Source organism: Vitis riparia, chromosome 16 (genome assembly GCF_004353265.1).
Source record: "Vitis riparia cultivar Riparia Gloire de Montpellier isolate 1030 chromosome 16, EGFV_Vit.rip_1.0, whole genome shotgun sequence".
NCBI lineage: Eukaryota > Viridiplantae > Streptophyta > Magnoliopsida > Vitales > Vitaceae > Vitis > Vitis riparia.
This window is the reverse complement of record NC_048446.1, coordinates 11450749-11474104: the sequence shown is the minus strand read 5'-3', so window position 1 is coordinate 11474104 and position 23356 is coordinate 11450749. Positions and strand designations below refer to the sequence as shown.

At 42.4% G+C, this 23356-nt stretch overlaps 1 protein-coding gene across 1 annotated transcript; it reads right to left on the bottom strand.

The window, feature by feature from the left end:
- Nucleotides 1-13316: 13316 nt before the first annotated feature.
- LOC117933251 (vegetative cell wall protein gp1-like) lies at nt 13317-22742 on the bottom strand. Its single transcript, XM_034854636.1, has 3 exons — nt 22413-22742; nt 21428-21722; nt 13317-13408 (listed from the first exon to the last, which is right to left on the bottom strand). Exons 1-3 carry the CDS (start codon nt 22740-22742, stop codon nt 13317-13319), a joined length of 717 nt encoding a protein of 238 aa, XP_034710527.1.
- Between the last annotated feature and the right edge of the window lie 614 nt (nt 22743-23356).

The window sequence follows — 23356 nt, the reverse complement described above, 5'->3', positions numbered from 1 at the left end:
CGAAAACCGATCAAGGCTAAAAGGGGGTTATGGCTATGCCATACGGAAAAATTGGGTGCATGTGACACCCCTAAGATAATGCAAGTGTCGAATGACAAAATTGAGGGTCTACAAATATGCCCCTCTTCAGTAGAGTGAATGAACAAGTGAAATGCAAGTGCGAAGTGCAAGGAATGAATGAGTGAAATGAACTTTATTGAAGGATTCAAATGACCAACAATTTTATCCCCACACAACAATAAAGAAGGCAAAGGAAAATGAGTCAAGCTGACCGAATGGACTAAGGGATCCAGGCACAATGTTGGAGAAAGCTAAAGGAATCTAGACACAATGCCAAAGAAGACTAAAGGAAACTGGACGCGATGTTGGAAAAGATCAGGAAATCCGAACACAATGTCGGAGTAGACTAAAGGAAAAGGGATCAAGTCCGGGCGAGTACTGGAGAACCCAAGGAAATCCTGGCATGATGCTGGAGAAGAGATCGTATTCAAGCGAGTACCAGAAAGGGGTCGTATCTGGGTGAATACCGGAGAAGAGATCGTATCCAAGCGAGTATCAAAGAATATGAGACAAATGAGGGATCGAATCCGAGCAAGTATCAGAGATTCAAAGACAAAAAAGATCGTATCTGGGTGAATACTGGAGAAGAGATTGTATTCGGGCGAGTACCAGAGAATACGAGACAGACGGGGGATCGAATCCAGGCGAGTACCAGAGAAGGGATTGTATCCGGCGAGTACCGAAAGGGGGTCAGCGAGTAGCGGGAAAGGGGTAGAATCTGGGCAAGTACCGGAAAAGCGTTCGGGTGAGAGTACCAGAGAAGGGTCCGGGTGAGTACCGGGAAAGGGGTAGAATTTGGTCGAGTACCGAAGAAGGGTCTGGGCTAGTATCGAAAAATGGTCAAATCCAGGTCAGTACCGAGAAAGGTAGAATCCGGGCGAGTACCAAAAAACCCAAAAAAACTAGTCAAGCACAACAACACAAAGAAAGAGGGTGTATGCCCCAGTATGAACATGAGAACGCCACTAAATGATTTGAATAAGCAAGAAATCAAACATCTCAATCACGAAAGACGAAAGGGTATGCCTCAGTGTGACATTTAGAAAATGCCAATAAATGACAAGTGAGAAAACAAGAACACCATTAACAAGATGGAAAGAAAGGGGGTATGCCCTATAGGACAACTCAAAAATGTGACTAGAGGTGAAAAGAAAGGGCTATGCCCCAGTCTAAGATATTCATACCATGTCAAAATCCCATAACCATGGTCGAAGTCAGAGAGCTGAAAACATCATAAACATTCATTCCTAGAACAACATCAACTTTATTCCGCAACATCCAATATCCTCAAAAAAACTGATAGAGGGTATGCCCCTATGTGTACATTTGATATGCAAGTGCCTCGGTAAAAAAAGAACAACTCTGAAATATATAATTGATGACCCAATCGTCTGGATAAGTGAACATGACAAAGAATACGGTATGCCCTAGTGTGCACACCCACTAGGTCGACGAATACGCATGAATTTGATCTTGGGCTATCTCTCATAAGCAAGTTGTTGTAGGAAGAAACCAAGCTGAATGTGGGGGCCTACTCAAACACTGATGCTAAGTGTCACTTGGTGAAATGGGCTGCCTGCATCCCAGTGTAAGAACCGATGCCATTATGCAAGGATAGGGGTATGCCCTAGTATGAATATAACAAACCAGCAAGCGGAAAGGGTCTTGGATAGTCTTGACTCTCTGCATCATCTGTCTCTGATCATGGACCAAAGGCAAAGAGACGAAATGAAAAAGTTGTATGTTATCCTTGACATCCTTAAAGAAATGGAGCCCTGTTAGCATCCCATACTTCAATTAGTAGACAGAGCCTGTCCGAATGAAATGATCAAAGCAAACACGAGATCTCATGGCCTTAGGGTGGTCTTACTACTCGGACCATAATGAAGGCTATGGGTAAAAGGTGAATGAAATGACGGGAAACAAATGCTCAAATACCTAATAGATAATGCCAAGCCTCTATGTGCGCAATGTCAAATATTGGAGGACCATGTGAGTAAGGTGACTCAACCCTACATTCAAATTAACAATGTCCAATGACAGGTGATGTGAACCAAAGAACACATTGTTCATGAAGCGAGACGATGATCGACGAGGGATAAAATGAATGATGAATGGGTGTAGAAGAAAATGAAGAAACAAGCAGGGATAAAAGTGTAGCAATGTGTGATAATGACGAACAACTCATCCCATGAACGCCAAATCGAAGCAAGTCAATGTATGATGGGAGTGGTGATATAGATAATGATCCAAGGAATCTAGTGCAAAGGAAACCCAATATGTCTCCTAGATCCATGGAGAAAAGGATCGTACAATGCTCTTACCGACTCTCAGAAGAAGAATAAGTCTCTCAAACCCAAAATGACCTCTAATGATCAAGCCGTGATATTGTCGGTAAACCATGCGAAACCCAAATATTAATGACATGAACATCGAAAGAGCACAAGTTTTTTTTCTTTATTTCATTTTTTTTTTTTTTTGTGGAACAACCGACAAAGTAAGCTAATGGCCATACCAGCATGATCTAACAAATGTACCTCAAATCCCAAACACAAATGGTCCTCTCAGACTAAAACTCTTGGATCAAAACCTAAGGGTGGAACGAAGGGTGTGACAAGCCTAATCTGCAGCTTCGGGACGAGAGCATGTCATCATCACACAAGGGAATATAGAAGCAAAAAGAATCGAAATAATAGAAACAAAACTCAAAGACAGACAAAGTGAAGATGCATAATGTAGGAAAGAAGAAATCATGAATGACCGAAAATGAAACAAACGAACAATGACACAATGGACTCACAATACTCACCGATCCAAACAATAAATGCAAAGCGCACAAGAGGAGGCCCTTAACCTAGGTGAGAAAATGTATGCAAGGCTAAGTGAACGAATAGGTCATAATGAATTGTGTGAGGATCAACAGGATAACAATGGGATATATCAATGTGTGGGTGTGCAACAGGGAATATGGCTACTAAAAACGATGGCCATCCATCCTCTGACCATGATCTCACGCGTAAAACTTCTTTAGCTGATCCACATTGACTGGCTTTGAAAATTAATTTTCGTCTAGATTTGTCAACCAGGCCACTCCCTCTCGGGTCAAATCTCGGATAACATACGGCCCACTCCAACTCGATCTGAATTTGCCTTTAGGGTCATTGATCAATCCCCTGAGGACCTTCAAAACTAGGTCACCTTTCTGGAATTTTCTAGGCTTAACCCTTTTCCTAAATGCACGGGTCATTTTCCTCTGATAAGCCTGAACATGATCTGCTGCCCTTAGTTTTCTCTCATCTAGAAGGCTAAGCTGATCATAATGAGATTGAACCCACTCGGTCTCGGATATCTGCTGCTCCAATGCTACTCTTAAAGATCCCAACTCAATCTCAACAGGCAGCACTGCCTCCATATCATACACTAAGGAGTAAGGCGTAGCTCTGGTAGAGGTACAAAAAGAAGTGCGATAAGCCCATAGCTCAAAAGGGAGCTTCTCTGACCAATCCCGAGAAGTCTCAACCATCTTCCTCAAAATTCGCTTAATATTCTTATTGGCGGCCTCAACTGCCCCATTAGTCTGTGGCCTATACGTAGACGATTTATGATGCTAAATGGCATACTCCTGAACCAATGTATCCACCTCGCCTTTGAAATGCACCCTTCTGCCTGAGATCAGCTCATGAGGGACCCTGTATTAGCAGATAATATGCGATCTGATGAACTTGGCTACCTTTATCGTCGTCAATCTGGCATAAGAAGCGACTTTCACCCACTTGGTGAAGTAATCAATGGCTACTAAGATGTACTCGTACCCACTGGAAGACTTGGGCAAGATCTTTCCAATAATATCAATACCCCATATTGAAAATGGCCAAGGGGAAGTGAGTGCATGCAACTCCGAAGGTGGCATGTGAATGAGATCACTGTGCATCTGGCACTCTAGGCACCTTTGAGCGAACTGACAACAATTTGCCTCCATGGTCAACCAGAAATAACTTGTCCTCATAATCTTTCAAGCCAACATGTGTTCTCCCATGTGTGGACCACAAACTCTTGCATGAACCTCTCTCATCACTCAATATGCAGAGGCACGGTCTAGACATAACCACAATAGTTCATCGGGCGATCGGGCGATCGTCTATATAATGATTCTCCACAAAAAAAAAATCTAGTGCCTAACTACCTCAAAGCTCTCCTATCCTTGACAGTGGCTGAGTCAGGGTAAGCGCCACATGACAAAAACTGATAAATATCATGGTACCATGGTAGTCCATCCTAATCCTCAATATCTCCAAGCAGACAACAATAAGCTAGTGCGGACCTGGTCTCAATCAGCAATGGTCGCACAATTACTCCCATATGGATCTCAATCATAGAAGCCAAGGTGGCTAGCGCATCAGGAAACTGATTTTCTACCCTAGGTAGATGTATATATCTCAATTCCTCAAACCTATCAACCAACAAATGCAAATAAGTATGATAGGGTTTCAACTTCTCATCCCGAGTCCTCCAAATACCCTAAGTCTGCTGAATAACCAAGTTGGAATCCCCGTGGATTTCCAACTGTCTAACTCCAAGATTGAGCGCAATCTCTATACCTGTAATGCATGCCTTGTACTCAACAACACTATTCGTCAGCCGGTGATGATCAAAGATTGCCAATCAGACTTATCTGGGAATATGATCACCTTGAGGTGATATCAATAGGATGCCAATACCAAACCCCCGCTGATTGGCAGCATCATCAAAGTACAACCGCCATCCTGCAATACTAGTCACTGAGACAAACCTCTCATCAGGGAAATCATCATCAATCGGTTTATCATCGGATATTGGCAAAGAAGCCAAATGATCTGCAACAATGCTCCATTTTACTGATTTCTGCGTGACATACTGAATACCAAACTCTATCAGTAGCACTAACCATCTCATGAGCCTACCAGTCAAAATAGGCCTATCGAATAGATATCTTAATGGATCTAATTGTGAGACCAATAATACGAAATACTCGATCATATAGTGTCTCAGCCTTCTGGTGGCTCAAACCAGTGCCAGAGGCGCTAAATCATAATGTATCTACACTCAAACTCGAGTATCCTCTTACTCAGATAATAAATGGCTCACTATTTTCCTGAATCATCAAGTTGAGTTAACATGCATCCCATGGAAATGTCCGATACTAACAAGTACAAAAGTAGAGGGCGCCCTGGCATAGGCGGTACTAAAACTAGAGAAGAAAGGAGACACTCCTTGATCTTCTCGAAAGAGCACTGGCAATCATCATCCCAAACTGTAGGCTGACTCTTCCTTAGAATACGAAAGATAGGCTTGCATATGTTTATCAATTTGGCAATGAAACGACTAATATATTGTAATCTGCCAAGAAAGCCTCTGATCTCTCTCTCAGTCCTCGGAGTAGGCATGTCAAGTATGGCTCTGATCTTTTCTGGATCAACTTCTATACCATGCTCACTAACAATATGCCCCAGCAATTTCCCAAAAGTTACCCCAAAGGTGCACTTCTTGGGATTCAACCTTAACTTGAACTGTGTGATCCTCTCAAAGAATCTCTGTAAGGCTACTAGGTGATCTACCCTATCTCGGGATTTCACTATCATGTCAACCACATATACCTCAACATCTTTGCGCATCATGTCATGGAATAGAGTAGTAGCATCTCTCTGATAGGTGGCCCCTGCATTCTTCATCCCAAATGGCATAACCCGGTAGCAGTAAGTACCCCACTTAGTGATGAAAGAAGTCTTCTCCATATCCTCTGGAGCCATCAAAATTTGATTATACCCAGAAACCCATCCATGAAGGACAACATTGAATGTCCTACAGTGCTGTCAACCAACATATCAATGTGTGGGAAAGGGAAATCATCCTTAGAACAGGCCTTGTTCAGATCTCAAAAGTCAACACAGACTCTAACTTTGCCATCCTTTTTAGGAACAGGGACGAAATTAGCCAGCCACTCAAGATATTCGACCACTAACAGGAAACCAACACTGAGTTGTTTCTGAATCTCTTTTTTAACTTGCAAACTCCATCGAGGGTGTAATCTCTTTTTTAACTTGCATGTGGTAGGATGGGCAAGCGATGTTGGACTATAGAGGGTTCAAGGCCTGACATTTCCTTATATGACCATGCAAATACATCCAGGTATGACCTAAGCAGGTCAATTAGTCTGCTCTTCTCGTCAGGAGATAAATAGGTGCCAATCTTCAGCTCCCCGGGTTGATCAGGGGTCCCAAAATCTACCAACTCAGTGCTACCAGAAATGGGTGTTACTTTTATTTCCTCCGAATCTGAATCAAAATCTGACTTATCACTTAATGGGCTATCTGGACCTCTCACATCATCAACATCATGTATATATGCCATGGGTGTCGGTGGTACAATCAAAGGAAAATGCAGTGACATAGGTGAATACTCGAAAACACTCATATCATTATTATTTCCACCAGCCACATTATCAAAGCAGGTGACAAACCTGGACATAGTGTCAAAAGAAAGAGGTGGGTCCACAGAATCAGACGCTCCTTCAATAGTAATAACATCAGGAGTAACAAAGTTGTCATCATCTATCTCAAGCATAAAAGTCCTAAATATATCCAAAGCAGAATGAGGCCCGTGCGGGGCTGCATCTAGAATACGACCAGTGCCAATCATATCTATCTCGTCCGTGCAAGCATCATAATGAGTCACATCATTAGTGTCAATCACAAAAACTCCGAACAAATCGAAATCAGAGTGGGAACCGTGTAGGACTGCATCGAGAATATGACCAGTGCCAATCATATCCATCTCGTCTGTACAAGCATTAGGCAAAGTCACTCCATCAGCATCGATCGTAGTATCCATAAGTATATCATAATAAAAAACTGCCTTTGGGAAGCATACAGAGAACATGCTGACTTGGTCAGGTGACGAGGGTGTAACTATCATAACATTAGGTGTCTCAGGGATCCTGATACCCAAATGCACCTGTCCCAAGGTCCGCTGGAGGTCTTGAACCTCAACAATCTCTTAAATACAAATGATCTCTTCCATGTGGGTTGCATGATTTGAACCTTTGACAAAATAATCAGTCAACTGAAAGATGTACGGGCGAAGGGGGTAATCAAATGGAACCCCAAACAAGCGGGCCCTTACTCTGTCCTTGTGCAGTCATGCCATGTAACGTGCATCCTCCTCCATAGGAGTGTAACTTAACCCATAAGGTATGTCATGATCAACTATGAAAGTAAACTCGCATGGTCCATGCTGACGGCGACCCAATCCCAAGCTGGGCAGATAAGACATGCCCCTCATCATGTTAAGCCCCAACTACTGTACTGGTCAAATGACATAGGCACCATATCTCAACAGTCATCCTCTAAACTGACAACTTGAACCTCATCAAAAGTAAACCTGGTCAAATGAAAGTCATTCTCATTGTGACTAATTGGTAATACTGGCTCGGAAGAAGTGACAACATCCCGGTCAGATTGTATCGTGATAATGTGACCCTCGTGTATGAACTTCACCTTCTAATGAAGGGAATATAGTATGTCACCAACCTTACGAATCCAAGGACGACCAAGAAATAGGTTAAAGGATGACTAAATCCTCAGAACCTAGAAAAGCACGAAATATCTTACTACCCCAAACATAACGTGTGCAGTGATTGTACCCATAATAGTCCTCTAAGTCCCATCATAAGCTCTAATAGTCTGTGTAGAAGGTTCAAAATTAGATGGAGAAAAGCCAAGAGCAATGGTTGTAGCTAAATGATAAACATTCAAGGCAGAGCCGTTGTCTAGTAGGACCATCGACACTCGACGGCCTGAACATGTAACACTGATATACAAAGGGCGAATGTGGCCTGATCCCTCCAGAGGTAAGTCGTCATCAGAGAATACAATGCACGTAGCCCTATCAGTTATCAGAAAGTGAATCAACCCCTCTAGGGTGGTAGCAGTATCAACTCTAATATGACTGAGAGCTCTGATCAATGCATCTCTATGTGTGCTATATGAGGCTAATAAACTCCAAATGGAAATGCGAGCCTGCGTAGTGTGCATTTGGCGCAAAATCTTATCATCCTCTCTCTGAATCTCCTCCCTAGCAGTTGTACCAGCAAATGGCCTATCGACAGGTGGAGGATGTGTTACTCTCCCACTCTGCGTGACTATCTGAACATCTCTCTGAGCGGGCCCATACCCCTCCGGGAACAAAATGAAGGGTGTCAAAGGCGGCACACATTGTAAATGCACTGGTGAGACTATAGGTTGTCGGGGAATCTCATATAGGGCCAACCTGAATGGCCTGGGGACCTATTGTCCATGGGTATATCCACTGAAATCTGAGTCCTCGTACAACCTGATCGGCTGAGGAGCCTGTTGTGCGAAACTCGCACAACACCTTCTCCTTGTGCGAATTTCGCATGTGCTTGGAGCAGTTGTCTTCCAAAGGCCATATCTTCCTCATTTCAGCTCCAAATCATACATAGTTTGAAGTGTTGGATTCTTGACTTCCTGAGCTTTGAAATGGTATATAGCATGTAGAAAATGGACTTCGGGAAGTGCTATAAAAGTGTGAAGGAAGACTATAACTGCTGTCCTCTGTTTTCTTCACTCTCTCTTTGCTTCTCTTTGCTTCTCTCTTTTGCTTGGCTTGTCTTTAATGATCCAAAAAGCTGTCAAAACACTAAAACTAGCCAAAAATATGATTAGAAGTCATTGCTAGGTCCTTAACATGCCAATTGGAATAAGAATGGAGAACTACTACACAAAAGTGCTTAAAACATAATGAATTAAAGGCGTAAAATAACACTTTTTGGGTAGTAATCAGAGCCTCTCCATCCCATCCCATCATAAATTCATCACCCTTTTTGTGCTCAATTAAATGGATTCCCCCTGGGGTGGAGGTACAACTCTAGTGTCATGAGTAGGTAACGAGTCTATGGTCACTGTGGGTTATCCCAAATCAACCAAACCCTGATCAATCAAGTCTTGTATAACATGTCTTTATGCTAGGCAACTGTCTGTATCATGGCCTGCTCTCTGGTGGTAAGCACAGTGAAGGTATGCTTGAATCCTAGTGGGGTAGGCTGTAGTGGTGGTATGGGCGGTAACGGAGTAATCAATCCCCCTTCAACCAATCTCTAAAAATGCTCTCCTCAATGGCATCCCAAGTTGTGTGGATTGTCTAGCTGGCCTTGGTGGAGGCGGTGCTCTATATTGATGGAACTGCATGGGTGGCCTCTAGGATGCCTGTATAGCATATACTTGTTATGGTGACATATGCAGATAAGCAGTCCCTGCTAACCTAATGGGAATAGCTAGCCTGTACTGATCATGTTGTATCATCTGGTAAGAGGTATCTGAAAACTATCTCTGAGTTTGAGGCCGACGCAGGGACCTATGGCCCATCATACCAATGGTTCCAACATCTGACGGCCTGGGTCCTGACCCCGGCTTCTTCCCCTTTAAGTTGAAGAGGGAAGAATCTGCCCATAATCCTCTAGATATACCCTTCTCGATCCATAGAGGGCCTGCACTAAGGAGCCAAATTTTGTCTGCGAAAAGCCCATGAGATGTCTAGCGTAGTGGGGCTGAAGACTGTGCATAATCATACTGATCTGATCACACTCTGAGGGCCTATTAATAATCTGTGCTATCTTCTCCCTCCAGTAGGAGATGAAGGAGGTAATTGTCTCATCCGGCCTTTGTCTGAGGGCCTCTAACTCTCTCCAGGATACATCAACTAAAGTATTAAAGGAATACTGTCTGAGAAACTCTTGTGCTAGGTCAGTCCATGTTCGACGTCGTGAGGGGTCTAATGAAGCAAACCACCGCTGGACGACACCACTCAAGGACAAAGGGAACAACATGATCATCTATGTCTCGTCTAACCTATGCCTACTCATAACAACATTATACAATTGCAAGTGAATACGAGGGCACCCGATCGCCGTGTATCTCTCAATGTCCAGCATGTGGAACTCAATCGACAAAGCTGCAACAGGCAGGTCATCATGCCCATCCCAACTCATGACTCCATCGGTGACATGTAGTGACCTCATCCTCGACTCAATCCTCTTAATGTGGGATTGAGTATCATCTACAACCTGTGTATGGGCCACAATAGAATATGGCGTAGTCTCAATTTGACCATGTAAGACAAAGGTCCCTACCTGTGGGGCTGACTGAACTGGGGGTGGTGGTGGAGGTGGGACTGTGTAGTCCAGCTGTATGGTAAGTCCAAATGATAATGGTGATAGGGGTGTGGCAGAATCATGTGGGGTAGTCCCCTGAATCGGTACTGGTGGGGCCTGGTGCAAGTCAATCCTTTGCCCTAGTCCTAAAATAGCATCTTTGAGTGACACCATGGTATCTGTAATCTCTTCCAACTGGTCAACAGTAGCATAATGTGGGTCCATATCTCTTTGAACTTATGTCTGTCCTGACTGGCTATACAGGTCTAATCCTCTAACAAGTCTGCTTCAGACCTTGATCCAAGCTCAAGAACCCAGGTAGGTCTCAATCAACAATCCTACAAAAGAAAAGGGGTATGTCAATCCCCATGACTACCAGTCTTGAAATCAATTTCGTAATGTAATTCCACGACTAAATCCTCCGAGGGAGTGAAATGTTATGTGATGTTAACAACTAATCTAATACATGGCTCCATGGGTAGGAGCGGGATTCTGACATGGTGATACCTCAGGGGTAAGGTGGCTCAAAAGCCAACAACAGGAAAAGGCAAGTCCTAAAAGCTAGATGACAGTACCCATAAAGGGGATACACAACCTATGATTCTAACCAAAAATCAAAGTGACACTCTGGCCATGTAGGTATCCATGAAATCCAACTCAGGTCCATACATGTCTTCATTGCTCGAATATCCGTCATCTCCATAATGCTCTCAAATATCGATATAGCCCTTATGCTAGACCCTACTCCAAACCCTTAGCTTGGTCAAAGGCAAATAGTTAGGAATGACTCCCAAACAATTCCAAAAACCAATAAGGAATAGTCGACCAAGACTCATGATTCAGAAATAAGGGGATACAAGCATGCCCCACAAACACAAATGACAAGCAGTCATGCAAGAGAAAGGGCAGTCATGCATCAAGTAGTCATGCGCAAAGAGATACCTTACCATACAATCTACACACAAGCTAATCATCTAAGCCTATCATGAACCGAAAAAAAAAGACCAACAACAACGAATAAGCATGCCACAACCAATCATGTGAACACACAGGTAACAACTCATCACAAGTGCAGGTCAAATACCAACCAAGTAAGTGATCACCAGTCACCTATAAAGCCTAAGAGTAAATTGATCAATGAACCATGTGCTCCAATATACCCAACTCAAGTTCAAGTTTGAACCTCTTATGAAACCAGAGATTTTGGGTTCAATCCCCAGTGGAGTCGCTAATTTGTGAACCCTCACCTGATCCACCGATCGGTGTGACTTGTTATTTCAAAGGTGAAAGAGAAAGTTGGTTTTCGAGTTTTGAAAATTTTGTCCCAATGAGGAACGGTTTTGTTTGGAGTCGTCACTTACTTTTTATTTTTATTTTTAAATGGGGAAAAATTAATTAAGAACAAAAAACCTAGCATGACTCCAGTCAGGAAAAAGCAGTCTGCGAAAACTATATTCTGGGTCTAGGGATCAGGTTACTTATTGGGAAGGTACCTCATGTGAGGTAGCACCCCTCTAGGCTCGGAACTCGGTCTCTATTAATGAACTGGGTATATGGGAGCATATGGGTCAAAGATCAAATAAACCTTGGGCTAAACAAATGATATGAATCACATAGACCCGCCTAGTATTTAGCATGCACATACACTCAACAAGTCAAAATCAGAGTGCATACCTGAGATCCCTAGCCAAGTGCTGCCTAAGAGGTCACTCAATAAGCTCAAATCCACAACAAATATACATAGCAATCATTCACCAAGCATTCATGTGAAGTTCATTATCCAAAGCTAAAGTGCATACCTGTGGTCCCCAGCCATGCACTGCAAGGAAAAGGTGAGGCAAGTAATACAAGCATACAACATGCACTCTCAATCAAACATCAAATCCCATACCCAAAAGGGAGGGAAGCAGGTTGAAATGAAATAAATGGTTTGCTTTCTTTTGCACACATCCCTCTAAATTTCGTCAAACCAAACCATGCTCACTTAATGCACATTCTTCCCATCCATCAAGTGGGCTCACATGAAATATAACCAAACTGAACTCTGACCCTAAAGGTGGCCCACAAGTGCCTTGGAGCCTACTCAAGGCACAACAAAAATGGGGGTCAAAACATGCTAAAACTAGGGCTGCCTAGAAGAACCTGTTAAACCGGTTCCCAACCGGTTCAACCAATTGAGAAAAATTATAAAAATTTACCAACAGATTCCTCGAAGAATTATGAATCCAAAAAAAAAAACGACACTCAATTCCAAGCTCGGATGAGGGAGAACCGGTCGAAACAGTGCAATGTGTTTATAAAACAGGGCTGCATAGCAGAACATGTTGAACCGGTTCCCAACCCGTTCAATCGATTGAGAAAAATTCTGAAACATTACTAGAAGAATCCTCAAATCATAAGGTATCCAAAAAAAAGATGGCGCTCAATTCTGAGCCTGTATGAGGGAGAACCGGGCGAAACAATGTAATGTATTTAGAAAAAGGGGCTGTCTAGCAGAACCTGTTGAACCAGTTCCCAAATGGTTCAATCGATTGAGAAAAATTTTGAAATTTACTAGAAGATTTCTTAATGAATAAGGAATCCAAAAAAAAAAAAAAAAAACGGTGCTCAATTTTGAGCCAGGATGAGGGAGAACCGGCCGAAACAATGTAATGTGTTTATAAAACGGGGCTGCCTAGCAGAACCTATTGAACTGGTTCCCAACTGGTTCAACCGATTGAGAAAAAATCTGAAACTTTACCAGAAGATTTATCAAAGAATAAGGAATCCAAAAAAAAAAATGGCTCTCAATTTCAAGCCCAGATGAGGGAGAATCGGCCAAAACAATACAATGTGTTTATTTTTCATTTGAACAATGGAGATAAAGTGAGTGGGTTGGTCATGCGGGGGGCGCATGGGAAAATGGTCAGCCTGCTACCGCCGGCGGGACTCCCATCTAAAAAGCTACCTGAACCTGCTCCTACGTATCCCGATGATGGAAGGGGGCTTCAAAAGAGAGGCGCTGCCCATGCCATGGTGGCAAAGGAAGGCATCCCGTTCGGGCATTAATCCATTAACTCGAAACCTTCCAGAACTGGACAATCTTATCTCTTATATCCAAGCCTCCGTCATTCTCCCATACAGGCTCAAACACATAGACAAGAACTCTAACACCATAAAAAAAGAGTAGAAAGCATAGATGAAAACATTAAAAAAAAAATTCCCAGGGAAAGGTGAGCGAAAGATGAACATAAATAGCCTAATTTCAGGGGTAGATTCATGGGCTGAAACGGGGGAATGATTAAAAAAAAATTGTTTTCAAGAACAAAATCAAACGGGATCAATGCCACCAACTGAATGAAGAACATAACAAAAAGACAAAGAACCAATTTCAACATAACAATTAGTGGCTCTTTTCATCCACACTAATCAATAAGACATTAAGCATTCTAAAACGACCAGAAAGAGGAACCGAATATAAGCAAGAATTCTGAGAGTAACCAAAAATGTACCTTAAAAGAACCAGCCTTTGAGAGGTGTTCCTTAGCTTCAAGTGAGATTGATTCTCCTTCTACAAAATCCACTCAAGATCGGTGATCACGATCTCTTTTTCTTCTTACCTAGGCAAACTAAAGAAATCCTCTTTTTTTTTTTTTCCTCAAGATCCTTCATTTTTCCCGTTCTCTCTATTTTTCTTTAAAAACCTTTCCTACTTCTTCTCTCCGACCTCTATTTTTTTTCTCTTTTTCCTTTATTTTCTTTCTCTCTAAGTGTCAAACCCTTAGAGACCCCTAGACCTTTTTCCCCACGCTTTCAATTCCTCTTCTGCAGAGTCTCTCTACCCAGATTTCTCAAAAAAACCCCTCTATTTTTTCTCTCCAAACGTCTCCTCTTTTTCCTTCTCTCTCAAACTTTCATCCTTGGCATCCGTACCCCCTCATTTTCTTTCCTCTTCAGCCTCAAAACCCAACTCATTTAGCTCCCATCTTTCCGAGGTGGGCAGCTGCCCCTTATAACTTTATAATTCCTTGCCCGCCAAGAATCCACATGGATTCAAGGTGGGTTGCAATAAACCCGAAAAGTGGCCTAAATCGGACACAAAACCATCCTCCTAACCCATTTGAAGCATCGGGGCTCAAACCAGCCTGAATAAGGATGCCAAAAATAGAGCCGTTCGCAAGTAGCCCCGATGAACCGGTCGACTGATTGCCAACCGGTTGACCGCCTAAAAACAAACTTGACAAACCAGTTGAACCGGTTGACGGTCCGGTCGACCGGTTGAGAAAAATTCTCAAATTTTGACACAACATTCCTTCAAGAATGAGGAATAAAAAATAAAAAAAAAACAGTCCCAAGTGCTCCGTATTCGAACCTGCTCCTATGAACTCCAACTGAACTGAAGTTTTGGGGAGACCTCACTTCCTTCCTTTAGCATGATGTGAACAACTAGGGAATTGGCCATGATGGCAGTCCAAAATAAACTACACAGTCACACTACATTGGACCATAGATGAACCTACACAAGGCTCGAAAACGGATAAAGCCCAAAAGGGGGCCATGGCTGTGCCATACGGAAAAATTGGGTGCATGTGACACCCCTAAGATAAATGCAAGTGTCGAAGGACAAAATTGAGGGTCAACACATATGTCATCAATAACCCAAAGCTGTTGATAGCATCTAAAGCCTTAAGCTCATGAGCTAGAGTTGTTCATGCCAACTACATCCTGAGATGTTCATAGTATATATAGCCTTTAGTTCACAACCCCAAGTCATTCATGTCATCCACAATCATGACCTGTTCATAGCATTTAGAGCCTTGATTTCATGACCAAGAGGAACTCATGTCATCCATAAGGCTGATCTGTTCATAGCAATTAGACCCTCGAGTCCACGACTTAAAGTAGCTCATGTCATCCACAGCCCTAAGTTTATCATAGCACCAAGAGCCCTGAGCTTGTGACCTATAGTCTTTTATGTCATCGATAAACCTGAGTTGTTCATAGCATCAAGAGCTCTCAGCTCACGACCCGAAGTCATTCATATCAACCACAACCAAGAGTTGTTGATAGCATCTATTGCCTTGAGCTCATGAACAAGAGCAGCTCATGTCATCTATAGCCCTAAGCTTATGATAACATCCAGAGTCGTGAGATCACGACCTGGATTCGTTTATATCAACCACAAGCTAGTGTTATTCATAGCATCTAGAGCTCTAAGCTTAAGACTTAGAGTGGCTCATGTCATTGACAACCTTGAGCTATTCATAGCATCTAAAGCTCTGAACACATAACCTAAAGTCGTTCATGTGAACCACATCCCAAAGTTATTCATAGCATCTAGAGCCTTGAGCTCATGACCCAGGGGACCTCATGTCATCCATAGCATTTAGAGCCCTGAGATCACCACCCAAAGTAGCTCATGTCATCCACAGCCTTCAGCTATTGATATAATTAAGAGCCCTAAGCTCACGACCCAAACTGTATCATGACATCGATAGCCTTGAGTTGTTCATAGCATCAAGAGCCCTGAGCTCATGACCTAGAGTTGTTCATGTCTACCATAACCCAAAGTTGTTCATAACATCTAGTGCCCTGAGTTCATGAAATAGAGTAGCTCATGTCATTTAGTGCCCTGAGTTATTAACAGCATCTGGAGCCTTGAGCTCATAACTCGGAGTCATTTATGTTAACCATAACCCAGAGCTATTCATATATAGCATCTAGAGCAGTGATTTGAATACCTAGAGTGGCTCATCTCATCCACAGGCCTGAGTTGTTCATAGCATCTAGAGCCTTGATTTCACGACCCGTGGTCCTTTATGTCAACAACAACCTATAGTTTTTTATTCAATTTAAGGCCCTAAGTTCATGACCTAAAGGCCTTCATGTCATTCATCGCCCTGAGCTATTCATATCATCTAGAGCCCTGAGTTTATGACCTAGAGTGTTTCTTGTCATTGATAACCTTGAGCTACTCCTAGAATTTAGAGCCCTAAGCTCATGACCCGAAGTTGTTTATCTCAACCATAACCCAAAGCTGTTTGTAGCACCTAAAGCTTTATGCCCATGCCCAAGAGTGGCTCATGTCATCGACATCCTTGAGTTGCTCATAAAATCTAAAGGCAAGAGCTAAGAACCCGATGTCATTCATGTCAACCATAAGCCTGAGTTGTTTATAGCATCTACAGCCCTGAGCTCAAGACCTAGAGTGGCTTATGTTTTCCTTGAGTTATTCATAGCATCTAGAGCCTTGAGCTCACAACCCAAAATCTTTTATATGAACCATAACCCAGAATTGTTCATTGCATCTACGGCCCTAAGCTCACGACCTGGAGTCGTTCATGTCATGCAAAAAATTGACCTATTCATAGAATCTAGTGCGTTGAGCTCACGACCCAAAGTCTTTCATGTCATCAACAGCTCTGAGTGTTCATAGCATCTAGAACCCTGAGCTCATGACCCGAAGTTGTTCATGTTGACCACAACACTGAGTTGTTCGTAGCCTTTAAAGGCTTGAGCATAAGACCCAAAGTGGCTCACGTCATCAATAGTTCTGAGATGTTTATAGCATCTAAAGCACTAAGCTCACGACCCTGAGTCTTTTATTTCAACCACAACCCATAGTTGTTCATTGCATCTAGGGCCCCGATCTCTTGACCTAAAGTCGTTCATGTCATCCATAGCCTTGAGTTGTTCATTGAGTCATTAGCCTTGAACTCATGACCCAAAGTCTTTCATATCATCGACAACCCAGAGTTATTCAAAGCATTTAAAGCCTTGATCTCACAACCTAGAGTGGCTCATATCATCAAAAGCCCTGAGTTGTTCATAACATCTAAACCCTTGAGCTCATGACTTGGTGTCATTCATCTCAACCATAGCCTAGCATTCTTAATAGAATCTAGAGCCTTAAGCTCAAGACCCAGAGTCATTCATGCCATCCACATCCCTGAAAAGTTCATAATATCTAGATGCTTGAGCTCATGTGGAGTCATTCATGTAAACCACAACCCAGAGTTGTTCATAGCATCTAAAGCCTTAAGCTCGGGACTTAGAGTGGCTTATGCCATTGACAAACTTGAGTTCTTCATAGCATCTAAAACTCTAAGCTCGTGACCTAGAGCCACTCATGTCAACCATAGCCTTAAAATGTTCATAGTATCTATAGCCCTGAGCTCATGACCCTGAGTCATTCATGTCAACCACAGCCTTGAGATGCTCATAGTATCTATAACCCTTAGCTCACAACCCCGAGTCACTCATGTCATGCACAACCCTAAGGTGTTCATAGTATTTAGAGCCCTAAGCTCACAATCCGGAGTCTTTCGTGTCATTAACAACCCTAAGTTGTTCATAGCATTTAAAGCCAAATGCTCATGACCCGGAGTCATTCAAGTCAACCATAGCTTAGAGTTGTTCGTAGCATCTAGATCCTTGAGGTTAGAACCCAGAGTAGATCATGTAATCCACAGCCCTAAGTTGTTCATAGTATCAAGAGCCCGGAGCTCATGACTTATAGTCTTTCATGTCATTGATAGAATTGAGTTGTTTATAGCATCAAGAGGTTTGAGCTCATGATTGAGAGTCATTCACGTCAACTGAAGTTGATTGTTGTTCATAGCATCTAAAGCCTTGAGCTCATGACCCAGAGTAGCTCATGTCATCCACAATCGTAAGTTGTTAATAGCATCTAAAGCCCTAAGCTCATGACCCAAAGTTGTTCATATCAGCCATAGCCCAAAGTTGTTCATAACATCAAGAGCCCTTAACTCATGACCCAGAGTACTTCATGTTATCCACAACCCATAACGGTTCATAGAATCTAGTGCTTTGAGCTCATGACCCATAGTTATTCATGTCAAACATAGCTCAGACATAATCATAACATCTAAAGCCCTGATATAACAACACAAAGTAGTTGATGTCATCCATAGCTCGGAGCTATTCATATCATCTGAAGCCCTGAGCTCACAACTTAAAGTAGTTGATGTCATTCATATTCCTAAGTTGTTCATAGCATCAGGAGCCTTGAGGTGACGATCCATAGTCTTGTATGTCATCAACAACCTTAAGATGTTAATAGCATCTTGAGCTTTGATATCCCGACTGAGAGTTGTTCATGTCAACAATAACACAGAGTTGTTCATAGCATCCACAGTCCTAAGCTCTTCATAGAATCGTTAGCCCTGAGCTCACGACCTAGAGTCTTTCATATCATCGACAACCCAAAGTTGTTCATATCATTTAAAGCCTTGATCTCAAGTGATTCGTGCCCGATTGGTGTTCCAATTGATTCAACTCAATTGATGTGCTTTGATCTCAATCCTCATACGGGAGTAATCAACAAAATTTATAAACCTATTTCACCATATACCGGGATAGCATTTAGCTAGCATAGTATAGTGGCTCTAGGATCGTCCACAGAGATGGGTTTTGACTTCGCAATTGATATTAGTTCAAAAACTGACTTGGTGCTTTTTCTTTTCTTTGTTAGCTTTAAAAGAAAACATAAAGATGAATGAAAACGGATGGTATTAAGCTAACCTAACATAAAGTAACTAAAATTAACTAGAAAGAAATTAGAAAGAAAGGTGTTTCTTGGGATTTCAGGTTACTAGGATCAGGTGCCCACTGTAAAGTGGGAAATTCCGGATTTTTCTCATCGCATTGGGGATTTAACCTATAGTTATTTCCCGAACCGGTATAGGTTTAACAATGAAGATTTAATTCATAAAAAGTCAATAGAAATGGTAGTCAAGTTCCATTAATGGCTTTAGACACTATGGGTCTTCACCTTGAACCACTTTCCAATGGCTCGTACATGATAACTAATGGACTGATATGGATCTAGCAATAAGCATCCACAGAGACCTGAAGCTTACCATGTATTGGCCATTCAAAGGGATTCTAAGGGATTTAAAGCAAAACTTTAGATTTATAAGCCATTTATGAACTCCAACTACCTGTATTTAACGCACGAGAGTTTTCCACTTTTGCATCTGGACTTTTCACCTAGCTTCCTTTACTCCAAGAAACAAAAATCCTAGCCTCTCATCCTCTGGGAAAACATCTCAGAGAATGTTTGGCTAGCAAGAAAATGAAAATGAAAGATAAAGAAAAACAGAGCAAGGCTCTGTACATCGATTCTATATAATTCAATATCTATATATTTCTATATATTTTACAATGGACGCACGGGAATATATATAGAGAAGTTTTTCCAACCTTCATAGCTAAGAAATCTTATGGTTGGTGGATTACAAGGAGAAGAATGGAAATTTATACAAAAAATATCTGAAGAAAATATCTCATGTGGAGTCGGCAGAACAGAGGAGATTTCACACCACGCATGGGCTGCTGTGCAAAAATTTCGCACAAGGAAATGTATTGTGCGAATTTCGCACAAGCTTGGAGCAGTTGTCTTCCGAAGGCCATATCTTCCCCATTTCAGCTCCAAATCATACACGGTTTGAAGTGTTGGATTTTTGACTTCCTGATCTTTGAAATGGTATATAGCATATAGAAAATGGACTTCGGGAAGTGCTCCAAAAGTGCGAAGGAAGACTGCAGCTGTTGTCCTCTGTTCTCTTCACTCTGTTTTCCTCTTTGCTTCTCTCCTTTACTTGGCTTGTCTTAATGATCCAAAAAGCTGTCAAAACACTAAAACTAGCCACAAATATGATTAGAAGTCATTGCTAGGTCCTTAACATGCCAATTGGAATAAAGATGGAGAACTACTACACAAAAGTGCTTAAAACATAATGAATTAAAGGTGTAAAATAACACTTTTTGGGTAGTAATCACTCCCCCCAACTGACACATTGCTAGTTCTTGAGCAATGAAGGAAAGAAAAAGAAAGAAAAATAGATAATATAATAATTTACAAAATCATGCTGATCACTCCAAAAAATAATCAAGTGGCATGATTGGATTAAACTCTCACATGGCAAGTCAAGGATATAAAACTCAATCATCAACAAGAGTCATCAAATAACTTACCTATCACAACTTGCAAAGAGCGGGCATTATGTAAATTTGAGTATCAAAATAATTTCCACTCCCAAAAGACCAACTCTTAATCTTCCACAAAAATCTAAGTGTTAAGGTGCTTAGTTTCCAGTTATAGTATGTCAAACTATATTCTCCCCCAAACTAAGGTTTTTCTCTAACTTTAGCAACATTAACTCATATATAAAAGGCTAAGAACGCACCTCCTTTTCTTTTTTATTTTTTTATTTTTTTATTATATATATATATATATACTCCACCCATCCACCCATGTAACGAGCAGTGAGGTCGGTGACTCCCAACCAGTAAAGGCTTAGGGCACCAGGCTTTAAAGATTTTCACCATATACCCCTCGGACCTTGCTCGGGTTTCAAAGCAAGTGAAGCAAAAATTTTTCATAAGACACATTGGCCTTTTATAAGGTGTCCCAACACTAATAGAATGAGGTCAATGGCACCAAGTCGAAAATTTCCTAAGTTTAGGGGGTGAGAAAGTTTTCCATCTTATAACTGGAATCTAATGTGTTTAGTGTGTGAAAAGATTAGAGTGGAAGACTTAAGATTGAAATCAAAAGGAGCTTCAACAATTTATCAACTTTAATAAGCATAATACAAACTCTGAGACTATGGATAAGAATTTAATTTCTCCCATTTACTTTTGAGAAATTATCTTTGAGAAAACAAAGAGAGTTTGCAAAAAATTTGTTAGCAAAATAACTTAACCAAAAATTCAACAAATTACTTCCTCAACTCTCCCCCCGACTAGGATGAACATTGTCCCTAATGTTCCAAAAGCAAGAGATAATAAAAGGGAGGAAGTGATACCTCCTGATAGTAAGAGACTCTGAATGAACAGGAGAAACCACATGTTGCATAAGAAAAGAAAAATCATAAGAGTGATGAATAGAGGAAATAAAAAGGAATAGCTAAAATACACAAAAGGAAAGATGTCTATATAAACTGAGAGAGTACAATATACAAGATAAACATGGAATACATCCAATCCCAATATAAAAGTGGTCCAAAATATATAAGACATCCAAAAACATAGAATATAGATACAAAAAAGGAGAGGAGTGATCGTATGATCAAGTAGTAGGCTCCTCTGGTGGATAGGAGGGGTCCTCTGCTGCAATTGTGGAAGGAACGGCTACAGGTGGAGCTGGTGGCAAAAGACCGAGGCGCTGCTGAATCTCCCGGAGAATGAGAGTCTGCTGGTCCTGCTGAAGTTGGAAGTGGTCTATCCGCTCCATAATAGCCGTCTGAGTAGTGGTCAGAGTCTGGAAGAAAGCGAGCAAGGCACGATACTCCGCACCAGGGATAGTAATGGGCGGCTCTGAGGTAGGAGGAATAGCAGGTGGGGCATCAGATGATGCTACCTCTGGTACTGGCTGTGGAGGAGCTGAAGTGGACAGAGCAGGAGGGACTTCCCTTGGCTCGGGAAGTTCTGGGGAATGCTGATGGAGCTGTACCTGATTCCAGTGGTCAAAAGAGAAGCTCTCTCGACAATGGCGGCGGGGCTCAGAATGAGGGTCTGTAGGAAAACCCATATGCGCTAGAACATGGCATAGCAGCCGAGGGAAAAGTAAATGAATGGTGTCTACCCTCGCAAGACGCCGTGTATGCACCTTCTCCTCAAAATGGAGGAGAGCTGCCATAATCAAATGATGGGGGCCAAAGTAGTAGCCCTCGGAGATACGGAATAATGCCTCCATAATGGCCCCTCGCCTCTGCACTCTATGCTGAAGAGGAAAAAGATTGGCGCAAAGCACCACATCAACTAGGAGCATCCCTAGGGGAAGCTCCCTCCTCAAAATGGTTCTCTTGGAAGATGTCCCTCGAGATAGGATACGAACCATGTCCCACTCAGAAAGTGGGGCCCAACGTCTAAATGCAGTGGGATCTGCTGGTGCAAAAGGGATATGGAAAGCATCGGCAATTTGTCTAGCCCCCAAAATACCCTGGCGTCCATCAATGGTAAAAAGGATCGAGGCTGGCACCGGGACGCCATGAGTAGTCATAGACTGGTAAAAGTCTAAAGCTACTCGAGGATAAAAGAACTGGGACGGAGTCATAAAGGGTACAAGATGGTACCTCTCAAGTAGGCGGTATGAATTCCGCAACTCAGGCTACCGTCGAAAAATAGAGTGATCAAAATATGCCTCGACATGAAATGTTCTCGATCGGCAATCGAAGTTGCCCTCAATGGGCGAGCTGGGTCTAGGGCTCCTGGCGGAAGGAGGCTGAGACTGTGAATCCCGAGGTGCTCTGGAGGACTCTCCTGGCTCTGAAGTCTTGGATTTCTTTGTAGGAGGACTCCGAGGTGGAATCTGAGTAGGGGCCACAGGCGTGGCAGATGCTCTCCTCGTATGGTATTTGCTCTGAGGGGCAGAATCAGGTAAATGTGAGGGTGCATCTAGTGGGGCCCGCACAGGGGCAGCTCTCTGACTGCTCGGGGGAGCTGAGGTATATCCTCCTCGGGTCTTAGGCATGATGAAGCGATGAAATGAGGCTTAGAGCTTGGGATTGGGGAGGGTAGGGATGGAGAAGCTGGAAAATTCGCACAGGGAAGGGTGTTGTGCGAAAATTTCGCACAAGGGGGGGTGTTGTGCGAATTTTTCGCACAAGGCACTATTCACTCACGCTTTTGAAAAATTGAGGCTCGTTCAAATGGTGAAAATTTTTGGCTTTTGAGGGTGGGAAATGCTGGCTTAGGTAGGAAAAGGATTTTTCATGGTGACTAGGCTTGGAAAATGGAGCTTTTCAAGAGGTGAATTGAGAATTTGAAGCTCCCATGGTTGGCGGCAATGGGTTTCTTAAGAAGAAACCGTGGCTTGAATCCTTAGCTTGAGGCTTTGGTTTGGTAAAATCAAGGTTGGAATTGGTTTAGGGATGGATTTAGAGTGGTGAGTGAAGAATTGAAGGGTTTTTTGATGGTGGAAGGAGGAGAAAGAGCTGAAAATGGAAAGTGTGGACTGTGGTGAATAGTGAAGGCCGCGGCTATGGAGATGGGCTGCCATGGTGGTGTTGAGGATGAGGGATGATGAAGGAGAGGAAGCTTAAGGATGGAAATGGGTGATCGGACGAGAGGTGTTGAGAGAAATGA

What these genes read in the sequence shown, in the direction of transcription:
- LOC117933251 (XM_034854636.1), bottom strand. Translation starts at nt 22,742, where the DNA reads ATGCCTAAGACCCGAGGAGGATATACCTCAGCTCCCCCGAGCAGTCAG. An exon ending in CGAGAACATTTCATGTCGAG is followed by an intron (nt 21,723 to 22,412) that starts GCATATTTTGAT and finishes CACTGGAATCAG; the next exon opens with GTACAGCTCCATCAGCATTC. An exon ending in GGAGATTCAGCAGCGCCTCG is followed by an intron (nt 13,409 to 21,427) that starts GTCTTTTGCCAC and finishes ATGGTGTTAGAG; the next exon opens with TTCTTGTCTATGTGTTTGAG.